At 41.2% G+C, this 15157-nt stretch overlaps 1 protein-coding gene across 1 annotated transcript; it reads right to left on the reverse strand.

Annotated features, from left to right (window-relative positions):
• Positions 1 to 537: 537 nt before the first annotated feature.
• Positions 538 to 13359, reverse strand: cbln1 (cerebellin 1 precursor). Its single transcript, XM_010894016.4, has 3 exons — positions 12289 to 13359; positions 11532 to 11651; positions 538 to 8541 (listed from the first exon to the last, which is right to left on the reverse strand). Exons 1-3 carry the CDS (start codon positions 12538 to 12540, stop codon positions 8344 to 8346), a joined length of 570 nt encoding a protein of 189 aa, XP_010892318.1. The 5' UTR covers positions 12541 to 13359; the 3' UTR covers positions 538 to 8343.
• Between the last annotated feature and the right edge of the window lie 1798 nt (positions 13360 to 15157).

The following is a 15157-nucleotide window of genomic DNA, read 5'->3' on the forward strand; positions in this document are numbered from 1 at the left end:
GGACATGTTTGTGACTGACTTAAAGAAGTTAGTGTGTATTAATCGCATATGATGCAGTATTTATTTGAAGGTCACGTGTTTAACAGACTGAAATATTAAAAGCACTTATGAGCCCTTAACTTTTATAATCAAATCAAGTGTTACATAATGGCTGACAAGGCATGATCATTAGGCCGATGTGACGATGATACTAACACATTATAGGAATCTCACATGCAACTGGGATAATAATGCATTAGTCTTAAAGCGTGGTAGATTTAGACCATGGAAAATGTTAAGAAGAGGATTATAAAATAAAATCATTTTCAAAATTACTCCTAATGACCATCTGCCTGAAACTGATAAATGTACTGATTATTTCATGATATTTCTATATGAGTAAATGGTAATAAGGCTGGATAGGGATGTTTTGTTTTTCACAAAACAGAGAAAAAAGAGCAGCAGACACGTGCACTCTTTCCTCCTGGAACAAACAAATTCTGTACACAGACTATTCTCCTGTCATGAATAGTCATATGATGGCTTACTGTTCTGTATAAATTCCTTCCACAGACTACATTTCAGGCATAAGAAGTCATGATCTATTTGTTCCATATAAATTAATTCAACACACTATTCCAGTCATTAAAAGTCATGACGGCTCAGTTCAGTATAAATTAATTCAAAAGACTTTTCTCCAGTCATTAAAAGTCATGACGGCTCAGTTCAGTACAAATTCATTCTAAAGACTTTTCTCCAGTCATTAGAAGTCATGATGGCTCTCTGTTCTGTGTGCAGCAGCTCTCTTCTATTTACCTCTATCCATATTTTATGACTCATAGATTTGAAGCTCTTTATAGCAATGACAAATTCAGGCACAGAGACAGTTTTACAGCTCCTAAAGAGCTCTAGGAGGAATCGCAGGGCCATAAATGTAATATCATAATGGTCTATGTGTTTAGCTCCATTCAAAACATCCCTATTCCTCCAAATTACTGAACCACTCAGCCTGTACACCCGCTCTCACTTTCTTTCATGTGTTTCTTTCACACACATCTCCAAAGACACACACACAGACAATCACACATGGAAGTCCCCTGTGTAAAGCAATGCATAGTCTCCTGTGTAAAGCTCTATGAATAGTAGCAGAGAACAAAATCGGAGTTTCCACACCTTCACACAGGAGAGTGGACAGTAGCTGGAGAAGACACATTCAGAAGAGAAATGTAAACGACCCTATATGTAGGCCTTAATCACACATGTTGGTTAGATGAGAAAACTAGCTTCATCTGTTTTACCAATCGTTACAAAATGTTTGAGTTTTACACAGTGAGGTTGTAACAAATAAATAATACTGGTAAAACTGTATATTGAGAGACAAAATCAGATTTCAGCACAAAAAATCAAAATCATCTATTTCAGTATTAACACAATATTTAATGCAGCATGCACATCGGTCTACGTCTCAGAAGGAACTGAAGAAAATAAATGGAAACCTATCAGTCAACAACATAACATTGATTCCTCAGATTTTCTTGCACCTTACTGTGTTGTTCCTCACGATTTTGTAAATCATTTTAATCCCTGTGGTTCACTGCTTTATTTCCCAGAGGAAAGGCATGTTGAGGGCTGCAGATTGAGGCTCACAAGAAAACAATAACTGCTACACTCAGGAAAAAGTGTTCAAAAATGTTTTTTTCTGAATGCTTTCCATGCAATGATATATTGCGTTTGATTCACTATAATCGAGAGGAACTACGTTACCTTTAGCCCTAAACTTAGCCTAGCCTCTACTGTATATTTTTGAGAATTATAGGCCATGGCATAGACCTATCTGATATAGACTTACCTGACATAGACCTACTGTACACAAAATAGACCTATCACATACACCTAACAGAAAAGGCCTACCCGACATCCTGGTATTCCATTGCCAAATATCCTGGAGCATTTATAGAATACATCCCAATGTTTCCTCCATCTCATGGGACTTAACTAACTTTTATCTGATCTTATGGGACTTTATCATCGTTTCTGTAGCTTTGGGGTCCTGATGGTGATGACAGGTCTGGGGATAAGTACAAATAGAAATAAAGAAATACACAAAATATTCGATAAATGCCACCCGCACCTAGGATAAACACCTCGCCACCATTCAGAAAAAGAATATTAGTCACAAACACGAACACAATAAATGTGAATGGCGTTGGTTAAAAGCACACAAAACGCAGATTAAGTAGCGTGTTTTAACTCTTATTCATCGTGTTAAACTGAAAAATAAATCAGTGAATAAAAATGTATCCAGAAGCATTAAGAACCTTTTCTTTTTTCTATTTACTTCGTTAATTGAATTAACAGGGTACCTTTTTGTGACGTGACATGCGGAGGCAAATGAATAACGTGATTTACATGGATCGATGCGGAGGCATGTAATTACCAATGAACTTGCAGGGAAGAAAATAAGTTGTCTTGATCATTTAAACACAAAGGACTAAACAATAATTTGCACGTTCAAAACCATCTCTTCAGAGTTGCAGAAACTTTTATTTAGTAAATTAAGTGATTTAGTCCTTCTGTTAGCCAACGCTCAGGCTAAACCTCAGAAAAATGACGGAGTTGTGTCAAAACTGCTACCACCCGCTATCGACTCACAATCCCACAACAACTGGCAAATCAAATCTAGCAGGCGGTTAATTAAATTTCAGAAGCGGTTTATTTACTCCCCTCTCACCCGATCATCATACTAAAAGTAAACATCCTTAATGTGGTCCCTCATACGGCCATTACGATTATTACATCTGTGGTGACTCGCCACTTTCCCTATTAATTCATGCGCTTGTACTCCGTCACTTTTTACCATAGCATTTGAGCAATTGGCCCTAATTGCTTGTCACTATGTACTCCAAATCCGAAGTCATTTCCTAGAAATAATCATGTTTACACTCACATGGGTTGCCAATTCGAGTCTGTCTTTATTGAGCTTGTTTGGAGACTAATTGGTGTAAAATTGGCTGTGATCGAGCCAGGCGAGTGAGTGCGCCTCACCTCAGTGTATATGGATGGGAGAAAGCGTACGTAGATGTGCTCGCTGAGCAATTTGGAGGAATACGTTATATGGGAAGACCGAGATATTTTCTGAACCACTGCTTGCCATATTCTCTCTAAATCTATTACATCGAGTGGTTCCAGATTTAAAAACCGAATTGCCAACAAAATGAATAGAAGAATTCTAATAGTCCCGCTAAGCTACCACTTTTCATTGACCATATCGTATGAATCTGGACTATCCACACTGGGTTTGAATTTCTAAAAGTTACCCATTGATTCAATCGCTGATTCATCATTATATTACACAAAGTTAATATCAACATAATAATGATAAGTGCAAATTATTTATGACATTTCTTGAAAAAGTAAAATTGTGAAAAAGCAAGAGCTTTTTGACAAGGGTTTTGGAAATCACTGAATCTGTTTCTTATACAGTATAGACATCCAAACATATTCCCTGCATGCGACTTTGTAAGATTCTTTTTAAGACACCTTTTGGCACCTCAGGGAAATAACTGTTTGTAACATAAATTCTGTTTGCGAAATCAAAATGCTACAACAAAATACTAACTACACACTTGTGTTTAATTGACTTCCAGGACACAGCAAGTAATGACTTAAAAATGGCAGAGGTATTTACATTTTTAATTAGGTTTCACACACAATTTCTCACTGGCCCTTTTTATGGTAAATGTTTCCAATAATTTTCAAACTGTAAATTGTGTTATATTGTATGAGAAGTGCTGTCAACCAAATATACAAGTGAATCAGTTGAGATACTAACACACTTTAGTTGATTATTATTGTGCCAATGAATAGAGGATGGCTGGACATATAGCAATGTTTGGTCAACTTCAGACCAGTGATGCCTGAGAAATGAGTCTGAGATACTAACCTCAAATCCCTGAGAATTTTTGCCAAATTGCATCACTTAGTCAAACCGATTAAGAGATTAAAACATGTTCCTAAATGTGCCTATATTATAATATGTTCTTGCATTTCTTAATGTTGACAGTGTGTGCTATTTGGTTACAATACAACGTGTGTGCCATATTTGGTTACAATACGAATATTCTTGACTGATTTATATGCATTTGTGCCAGACTACACCCACATTAATCTTCATTTGTCAATTGCAGCCATGTTTGTTTAGGTAAGAATATGAAAAATACTGGATTGAGCAATTCTGGTCCATAGATGCCTTGAATACATTTTCAGTTAAACTGGTCACTATGTCATTTTAGGTGATTTTTAATAAATGAAAAATGGCCGAAAATTCATCATGGTTGACACTGGCCACTGAGGCAAATGCATTCCTAGTGAAGAAAGGGATATATAATCCAAATCTGATGGCTTTACAAAAAGGGTGGTAAAGGGCATGACCTTTACCTGCATTTTAAGTTGTTTGTTATAGTGCCACCCTCTGGCTAATCAGTGAAATGTGGCACATATTGAATTTTATGAAAAGACGCATAATTCACCCACATTTTGCCAAAACTGTTCAACTGCTGTCTAAGATGATAAGGCAAGTAGTGTATGACTTATGAACAGACGGATACCATCCAAATTCCCCTTCCTTGTTTGATCATGAGGGACAAAAACAGCATGTCCCTTTCACTGAGACTCTCTCTCACTCGTTCTCTCTGCTATTTCGCGTGGCTTGGCCCTCAGCTCTGGTTAATGTCTCACCCTCAGACGGATGGGCCAGGCAGTGGACACTAATGAGGACCTCTGAGGGGCAGCGCCACCACTCTGCCCAGACTACTACCATCTAATACTGCCAGACCTGTCTCACCACCACTCTGCCCAGACTACTACCATCTAATACTGCCAGACCTGTCTCACCACCACTCTGCCCAGACTACTACCATCTAATACTGCCAGACCTGTCTCACCACCACTCTGCCCAGACTACTACCACCTAATACTGCCAGACCTGTCTCACCACCACTCTGCCCAGACTACTACCACCTAATACCGCCAGACCTGTCTCACCACCACTCTGCCCAGACTACTACCACCTAATACTGCCAGACCTGTCTCACCACCACTCTGCCCAGACTACTACCACCTAATACCGCCAGACCTGTCTCACCACCACTCTGCCCAGACTACTACCACCTAATACCGGCAGACCTGTCTCACCACCACTCTGCCCAGACTACTACCATCTAATACTGCCAGACCTGTCTCACCACCACTCTGCCCAGACTACTACCACCTAATACTGCCAGACCTGTCTCACCACCACTCTGCCCAGACTACTACCACCTAATACTGCCAGACCTGTCTCACCACCACTCTGCCCAGACTACTACCACCTAACACTGCCAGACCTGTCTCACCACCACTCTGCCCAGACTAATACCACCGCACACAGCCAAACCAGTTTCACCACAAATGGGCTGAACTGTTTCACCCCTCACTGCCAGACCAGTCTTACCCCACACTGCCCCAACCAGGGTCTTACTCCCCCAACCACTCTAAAGCACCAGACTAGTCTCACCCCACACTGCCCAAACCAGTCTTACCCCACATTGTGCATTCCAGTCTCACCCACACACTGCCCCAACCAGTCTCACCCACACACTGCCCCAACCAGTCTCACCCCACACTGCCCCAAGCAGTCTCACCCCACACTGCCCCAAGCAGTCTCACCCCACACTGCCCCAAGCAGTCTCACCCCACAATGCCCCAAGCAGTCTCACTCCACATTCACCCCACAATGCCCAAAAGACTAGCCTAGCCAACACAACACTCACCCAACAAGCTCTTTCACTTCACTCCCAACACTGAAACAGCATGTTTCCAGAACAACCATCCATTAACATATGTAAATTAAGGAATAAATAAATTATATATCGATAATTTCTCAGTTCATAGCTCTCCACTAGCCTTAAGTAAACGAATTGAACACAGGCATACCGTAAATCAGTCCTAAAAAATTGATCAGTCATGTTAGAATATACTTCCCAAACAGCCAAAGGCTATGCACCCTCTAAGCTCATTGCATGGATCTTAGTGATCACAATCAGAACATTTCTCACTTTAAAGCAACACATTTCTGTGTAAAGAATAAGTATTTACAAGTACACTTACAAGTCAGTTTACATATACATGCTCTAACTCTCTATTCCGATAGCCTTTCCTTATTCATGTAACAGAAAAACAATGTCACAATGCACAGCACAGCACAGACGATGGACTGGCACATGTAAACCAGGAGGATGAAACACGGCAGAGTGAGGCATGTCCTGGGGTCAGAAGGGCGTATGGGACAGGGCTGTCCTACCATTGGCCTGTCTAGCTAGCAGCGCATATGAGATGACAACATGAAAAGTGTGGAGGCCAGCAGGAAATCTGTGTACATTTCCATACATGGGTTTTCAGATTCCCTGTCAGCTGTTTCCCTGACATTGAGACAGAGGGTGAGGGAGGGCAGAGGTGTCAGCTAGGGTGGGTGGGTACCATGCCAGCCTAGCTGCCTCCACACCACCCTGCTTGCTATGCTGTGACCTACTGCAGACAATTTACATTTCACTTCATCTCCCTCAATCAAATTATGTTAGAGGACGTGGACCTTGGACTGACCGCAAAGCAACAAAAGCCTTGTAAGCAAAAGCTACATTTATAAAGGAATAGGTACTAAACATCACCGAAAACCCAAAATGTTGTTAAAAGGTTAAACATAAATACATAGACAAACAAAAATGCCATCATTAGGACATAAAACACAATCCCAGGATCAAGAATAATTTCACTGCTCTTTAAATGGTTATCATGAGTAACAAGCCAAAGTGGAAAAGGGGAGGACAAGAGTGGAAAAGAGAAAATGGGGGAAACTAACACAACATGATCTTTGTATTAGCAGCAGAGTGTTCTTATTATTCCAGCCCTAATTTCCCCCCAGGAGCTCATTAAAGTCTTGAGAGTGAGCAGCAGCAGCAAGAGAAGAGCAGTGAAGCCCCCAACCACCAGACGGGATGTGCTCTCTACAGCGGATCAGCAGGCAGCCAGGCAGGCAGGCAAAGTCACTGGGAACAACAGACAGCGCCGCACACACACCCAACAACAATGCAGGCTCTAACACATACACATAACACACGGTAAGAACACACACACACACACACACACAACCTATGTCTTGATCATTACTCATTCCGCACAACTTTCTCAAATTCAATGGCAGATGGGGAGATGGGTGGAGACGGTCTTAGATGTTATGCCAACTAGGTTCCAGCAAATGAATCGCAATGAGTCTCCACTTAGGTTTAAGAAAAATAAAAGTACAATTTAAATTTTATTGGATCAAAGCAAATAAAAAACAATTGATAAATTGATAAAGAAAAGGGAGGATTTGTTTCTTCTAAATATTCACATGTATTTTACAGGTAATAGTCATAATAAAATTATGTTATAGTTTTTCTGATATAGTTTCAGTTTAGCCACATTTCGACCGTAACAAAAACAAGAAGCATCAGTAGTTAACGGCAGCCTCATAATCCACACACAATCACTAAATTTAACATTAAAATACGGAAATACAGATATTCAACCAGATTCTGTTAATCATAGATTATATCATATAGAAACTTTCAGATTTTATATATATTTCCAGTATACAGCAAGTCTTTAGAGTTTCAGCAATCCTCCAGCCATAACAATGTAGGGAGAGAAGAGTGGAGGAGGACACAACAGGAGAGAAAAGGAGGAAAGGACGAGTATTAAACAAAGGACTAACAGAAAAACAGAGAGTGGGGAGGAGGGAAGAGGACTCAGTGGTACAGAACAGTATCTTTCGGAACATGGCAATACTGTTGGAGGGATGTAGAAAACGTGTTGTTGGACAGTACACAAACATGTTGAAGTGAAACGTGGACTCACAGAGAATGGATGGGGATGGATGGTCTTACGATGTGTGGAAATGTGGATGCAACTCTTTGACACTGTAGATAATACAGAGACATTCCTCAAAGCAGATGCAGAAAGAGAAGATGCAGGGGAAGGGGTGGTCTTGGCCTCTAGTTTTTAACTCTCTCTAACGTTTTTTTAATGATAGTGAGGATAAAAAAGTTTTGGCTGTCCAAAGCTGTAGTCAGGCAGCGGAGTGAGTGAGTGTGTTGGAGAGCCTGTCCAAATAATTAAACCCTACTCATCGCGTTAACTTCCCTTCCCATTATATATATATACATAGACATATATATGTAGTTCACTTCCTCTCCCTCTTTGACTAGCTTTCTTCCTCTATCTCTCTCTCTCCACAGTCTCCCAAGCCGCCGTGCTGAAAAGCATTAGTCCCTCCAGTCTCCTTGTCCTCTACACGGGGAAGACCAGGAACCCAGAGAATGTGGAATACTTCCAGCCCCCCATGAGGTTCCCTCTCTCCAGTTTGAGGTAGGCTCGGTCCCCCTTCTCCATTTGGATCAGCACTCCATTACTGGCAGCCTCTCGGGTGACGTCCTGGTCTCCAGCGAAGGCCGAGATCACGGGCCATCCGTTGTGCATCAGGCTCACCTACAGGACATGAGACACAGTTAGAGATGGTAACACAAACACGCCCAAGTGGTAACACTGGAACACAGAGGACACGGAGATGGACATCATGTTATATATTCAGGTTGTACAGTTTGTGTTGAGTTTAAGCGCAACGTTGAAGGGCCCCACTGGGTTGAGCACTCCTTGACACAAACATGCCCTAAACATTCAAACCTCTAAATCAGGCATTAAAGTGATCAAAACACTCATCTTAGGCCATGACATGTTAAAAGAGATGCTTGATGAGAGTGGAAGAGAGACTGCCTCTAAGAAAAGCGGGACAAAACAGTGTCTGTTCAGTCGGCAGGAGATAGGTCCACTGTTTGCAGGCAGACGGGGAGGTGGGCTGGAGCCTGGAGGAGGGCCATGCCTCTACGTCAGATGGAGTCTGATCAGAGTCTGACAATAATCCCCCACTCCCCTCACCCCACCCCCTACCAAAATACTCCCGGCCAGCCACTGCAATTACAGCACATGGATGTGTAAATGGCATAATGGCTGGTGCATGGTGTCAGCATTCCATTGAGCTGCTGAATTCATTAATGGGTAAGCACCCAATTAAGCCCAGAGAGAGAAGCTTTAGATATAAATTTGGCAAGTGGGTTTCCGCCCACAGTTTAATGAAGCACTTAGCGGTAACAAAAAAGCAGACGTCTTCATGTCATTGCACGTCATTGTTCTGTCCAGCCAGACAGACAGGCAACAGTGATGTGACAACGGACCACTCCCCATCAGGAAACACAATGAAAGAGCCGTGGGCTATCTTCACAAACATCACGTACTCTGGGAGAAGTGTGCTTCTAAAGGTACGGTGCACTTAGAATATGTATTTCTTACTGAAGATGACTTCAGTAATGAGACTCAATGAGAGTATCGCTCAGTATCTAAATGCACATCTTTTCACAGCAGTTATGGTGGCTTATAGTAATGTGCTCTCATGATTCAACCTGCTCTCTTCTATTATAATGCATATGGAGGATGGTGTCAACAATCAGCATCCAGTGGTGTGAGTTTCATCTTAGCCTACAGACTTACTGTCAGTTCAAATGTCTGTTTGCCTGCTCTATTCTACTGAACCTGAAATTAAGATAGCCTGGTAGCCTGAGGCCAGTACAATGCAGACAGGGTAAGTAGAACATGCCTGCAGGCTATCTGACACAGATTTGGGAACTGGGCTAGTAAAAAGTATGCACTGCTAGCCCTGCTGACCACAACCCAAACTTCCCTCCCAAGTATGCTGATACTAAAGTTACAGATTAGTTATTGATTAGTTGGTTGATCAATTATTTAAAGCTTGGGTACTTTGGGGCTCATACAGTACGTAACACTCTATGAACACAGAGTTTGCTTTTACAAATGGCAGCCTCTGAAGAGAATTGAACTGGAGAGATGGAACAATCTATAATTGTACCAACTAATATTCACTGTCTCTATATAAAATCGGGGGGTTACTTCGGTTGAAAATCCCAGGAATGAGAAGACATGCATTTATGTCCGGTGGATGCAGTTTTCAGTGCCATGCATGGTCTCGTTGAGATCCGCACAGGTAGGTGAGCTCTTTATGTAATGCACTGCTTCATTGGAAATGTACCCAACTGGTATGACCCTTCTGTTCAGTCCACGTTTCATAGACCTCTTGGCCGTCCTTCAGGAAAGATTCAACCAAATCATACACTGTAAATCTGCAATTCTCTCCCTCTCTCTCTCCAGCTTTACCTCCCCCACCTCCCTCCCACCGTCTTTTTCTCCTTCCCTCTCCCTATTTTTTTTCTCTCCCTTCCTCCTTATTCCCATTTCTTTCTCTACCCCTCCCTTTTATCCTGTTCGCCCTCCACATCCCACATTCGCTTCTTCCATCCCTCTGTCCTCCCTTTATCAAACTGAAGGTCTAAGGCAATCGAACAGTGGGAGTTTGAACACAGCAGTTGTAGCTACAGTGTGTTGAACTAGTGAATCACAGCTGACCTGAGCAGTGAGAGTATTTCCTTGTTATTGGGACTGCATAGGAAGATAATGTGTATAGTAAACATCTTCATGTATGCTTTTTGTGACAAATGTAGTGAATTATATTTAGTTGTTTCTGTGCTATTTAGTTGTTTGAGGAAGTTGCCTTTAAGTTGCCTTTAATTCGTACCTGTTTAGCTTGTGTCCATGACATGAGAAGTTAATAAGGTTGACAGGGCTTTTCATTTGGATTGCCTGGGTTGTTTTCAACTAATTAATTCAGCCTCCAATAGGAGACGAATAACAGAATGTAATACTGAAGCCCTGTGGATTTCACTGCATAATTAGACCCTGGTTTAATTAGTGAAATATATACTCTAATTAAGACGTGCTCATTTTAAAAAGACACGCTGTCCCTGTTAAATGTTATTTGAAGAGGATTACATCTGACCAAGTGTGTTCAATATTTTTATTCATCAAATGATTACAATGTGTGCGTTGCTTAGAAAAACTATTTCTCAACTCGCTTTCCGATAGATTGGCGCAGTACATGTTGTTAGTTTAGGCCCTCGTAAAGCTTCTAATTTTGTGGAATAGACACATGCGGTCTGTTTGATTATGTTTTATTTCGACCTGGTGTTCAATAACGCGGCAAAAACGTGCAACAGGACGCTCAGAGAAAATCTAGTGTCGCTGCCCAAGGTCCTTAACCTGCTCAAGTAAAAAGTCTGTTCCTGCTCCAAATCATTTTGATAGATGAATTACTATTCAGTGGGTGACTTTCATCTGCAAACGTACATTTTCTCCGGAGAATGACATCTCACAAATCTACAAATTATTTCTACTGGAATCGTTTTTGAATTTTCAAATGTATTCAACTTTTATGAGGTCTACCAGCGGGTGTTAAACGTTTCTCCCTCCCCTTTTCCCTCCCTCTCACACCTTGACTGTAAAAGCTGTCAGACACACACACGCATGCTGACACACGTTAAATAAAGTTTTCATTATTGATACAGTACACTGACCTGGATAGTTTGTCGATTATACACTTTGACCACGTGGAAATTAAAACTGTAAATCCCTTTGCGCGGGGCGATGAAATTACTTCTCTCACCGTCGAAATTATTACCAATGTTAACAATTACCTGTAGGAGATAGAAAGACAGTGTGAATAGGGAAAAAACACTAACATCAAAGGAACTCGTCGAGCAAATAAATAAAAAAAAACGTTTGCATTACATGAATTCACCCGTTATTCTGATACCATGTTGCTTAAAATGGTACATTACGTGACTATAACTTTGTTAGTGACAAATTATATAATAGAAACCAAGCTAAAACATTTTGGAATTATTTCATGAATACAGGTCTGTGCCTTCAAAAGCCTAATCTTATGTGACCAAAATCCTGCCAAGCAGAACAATTGCATTTAATTGAATAGCCATTTCGCGGCTATTAACCTTTGGAGATATGGAGAAGCATGAAGTTAAATTTCACCCCCCTGACCTGGTATTAAATTATTTGGAGAGATGTCAGATTAATTTTCACATCGTCAGGAGCTTAAATATTAAAAAGCACACTACTTCCACCTGTCTTTACGTACACATCTCCTCACTATCTGAAACAGCGAGTCTCCAGTATCTACATTACCGAGCGCCAGTAAGCTTTTTACCCATTTTAAAAAGCCATCCAAAAGCCCTCCCGCCACACTCAATCAAAAGCTCCACATTAGGCTAGCATGAAGGTAATCATTGTGATAGCAGATAAATAAGAGAAAGTTACCTGGTCAAAGTAGATTACCATAGTCCGATTACTCATCTCGGACGGCTCGTGGTTCGTGTTTCTAATGGCAGAAAAAGCCACTTTTGCGCTTCCGGAGCGCACCGATATCCCAAGCGCGGTACCGGTGGGATCCGAAGTTGGGTTGGAATCGCAAACAACCAGACATTTCCCCTCAAGCACGATGGGTTCTGTCTCGTTCTGAGCGTTCACTAGAGTCCCTAGACACACTGCACCCAGTAGGAGCGTCAACATAACGGCAACTTCACTCTGCACTTCGTTGCTGTATCCAGCACAAAGAACGGGGGTTTTCTGATTTGAACGATGTATTTAGAAAATGCCGACTTCTTCTGCAAAACTGAGTCTTTCCAAATGACCAACCCCTTCTTCCTTGATTATAGCCTACCTGTCCTTGTGTATTTCTCTAAGTCTCGGAAAGGTCAAAGACAGGTTTGGTACCTTTTCCCAGCGCTTAAATCATGGATAGTTCCCTTTCCGACTCGTTTCCCGTGTTAACTTATTTTTTCCCCTTTCGGCTCAAGCCTCCCGGTCTTGTCTCACTCCGTAATCAAATAACCAGTCGAGAGCGGTACGAGGCCCTTGTCGAGTTGAAGCGCAGTTGAATACATAGCGCGGGGTCCTTCTGCTTGCGCGCTGAATTATTGATATGTGAGATATTAGATCTGAAACACAAAGCCTCGGACGCGCAATGCTCCCGCCCTGCTCGTTTTCAGCACACTCCCTCTGGGCCCCAATCACAGATAAGCGCATCTCCAGATTTCCAATCGCTGCGTTCGAGCCCGCCTACCCAGCATGTGACAGTAGCGGAGTAGTTCTTCCACTCAGGAGTTATTTTACAGGTGGACTAGGCTTGAGCTGACACTGGAGGGGATGACACCACATCTCAGAGGATAACACCCAAAGGTTTTAAAAGGAAGATAACCTATAGCCAGACCACCTATTCCCTTTTTATCACCACTTTAGATTTGGACGCTGTGAAAATGTTTAATGAAGAAGGAATAGCAGGATCAGAAACTAACATCTGGATTCAAAGAGGCACTGGAACAATCAGACGAGAAGTTTTAAAACCCTCACATGGATGCCCGAGGAAGTAGGCTATTGAAGTCAAATTCAAGTAGGCTATTTTAAGGATTTCGATCATGTCTGAATAGTGATAAGAGAAGTCATTCTGAGGGACTATAGATTAATACATTCTAGACTCATCAACAATTGAAGATGTAGCTTATATACTAATAATTTTATGCACAATTAAGGAATTTGTTACATCCCCATTAGCTACTGCCGAAAGAAGCAGCTACTCTTCACAGGGCCCACACAAATCATAAAACATTCTACAATACAGAAAACTAAACCTAGTCGATACAACCAAACATAAGATTGAGGCACAATAAAAATATTGCAAGGCTACACTTATAAAACCATGAAATCGTTGGGACAGCAATATCTACAAACGAATTGCCTGTTTGTTAACCTATCTAATTGTAGGCTCCCACTTAACTAAAAAAGCTGCCATAGCGAACACATGTCCAGAATATATTTGAAATAGTATATTGTTATTTTTTCATCCACTTTTATCAACACTGAGTTATAAATATGTTAATTGGAAGTTGTGTATTAGCCCTACATACTAATCTCGTTTAAGAATAATTAGCCATTTCCTGCATTTCCTCCAAAAAGGTATGAGGGTAGGTGGAGAAGGTGGGAAGAGTCATTGGAAGTGTTAAAGAACATTGAGACTTTCACCAGCTAAAACAACCAATTTCACCAGAATAATCACACCACACTGTTTACTGCAAAATAACACCTACCCACACAAAGCGCTTATACAGACTCCAGTTTTCCAACGCACGTGCGCACATCCAGACACGAACGGACCGTTATTGTATCATAATAACCTATAATCTGGAATGCTAAGAAATCCGAACAAATGATGTCAAAATGCTAATAATTTAAAGGAGGGTACTGATTGCTTTAGCTACGCTGACACGACCCATGTGACTACACAGGGAGGAAGAGCATGATAATTCTGCATCACGAAAGGTCACTTAACCCGATCAGCCCCGCAGACCAGCCTCTAGCAAAGCACCTCTCACTAAACACCCCTTCACTCCTTCCGTTGGGTCATTTTCTTTACATTTTTGTGTGTGCAAATCGGCGAATATCTCACGCCATGGCGAGACGGAAGTTCAGTCATTTCCAATGAACAAGTGCGTTATGATGCAAAGACTTACAGCACTATGCGTACCCTTTGCGGATGCATCTTGTTTGGGGTGTTGCATGCACTAGATTTTTCCTATTCTTACGCTAAAACGTTTGCGTTATTCAAACCGGTAACTGTCAATTTATAAATAAATGATGGTCTATAATCTCCAAAGAGCATTGTCAGAAGGGAATTAATTGAATATGTTTGTAAATATATTAAATATTATTTGTAAAAAGTATGGCCTAAATAATTATAATGGTAATGACTAAAACAAACAAAACGCCGCCAAATACACTGCTCTACACACACTCAAACTACCTATACTACCTATAGCTAGAACAGTTTGTATGGAGCTAGCAAGTTATCCCCAAGTGGCAAACATACGAGCAGTTGCTATCTTAACAAAACGTTCTGAACTTTTGTATAGCCAACAATTTAAAGTTACTCACCTGGTAGCTAATATCGGATGACATTTTCATACCATGCATTATTAGCATTTACGTAAATACCGTCTGACAAATCGAAAAGTGCAGAATACCCCGGCGACTATTAGCCTCTCCTCTATTTAACGATGCGTTGTAAATCCAAAAATAATGCGTAGCGATATTGGAAAAAGCATGCAACAAAATGATGCACACACAAGGCAGT

Source organism: Esox lucius, chromosome 19, assembly GCF_011004845.1.
Source record: "Esox lucius isolate fEsoLuc1 chromosome 19, fEsoLuc1.pri, whole genome shotgun sequence".
NCBI lineage: Eukaryota > Metazoa > Chordata > Actinopteri > Esociformes > Esocidae > Esox > Esox lucius.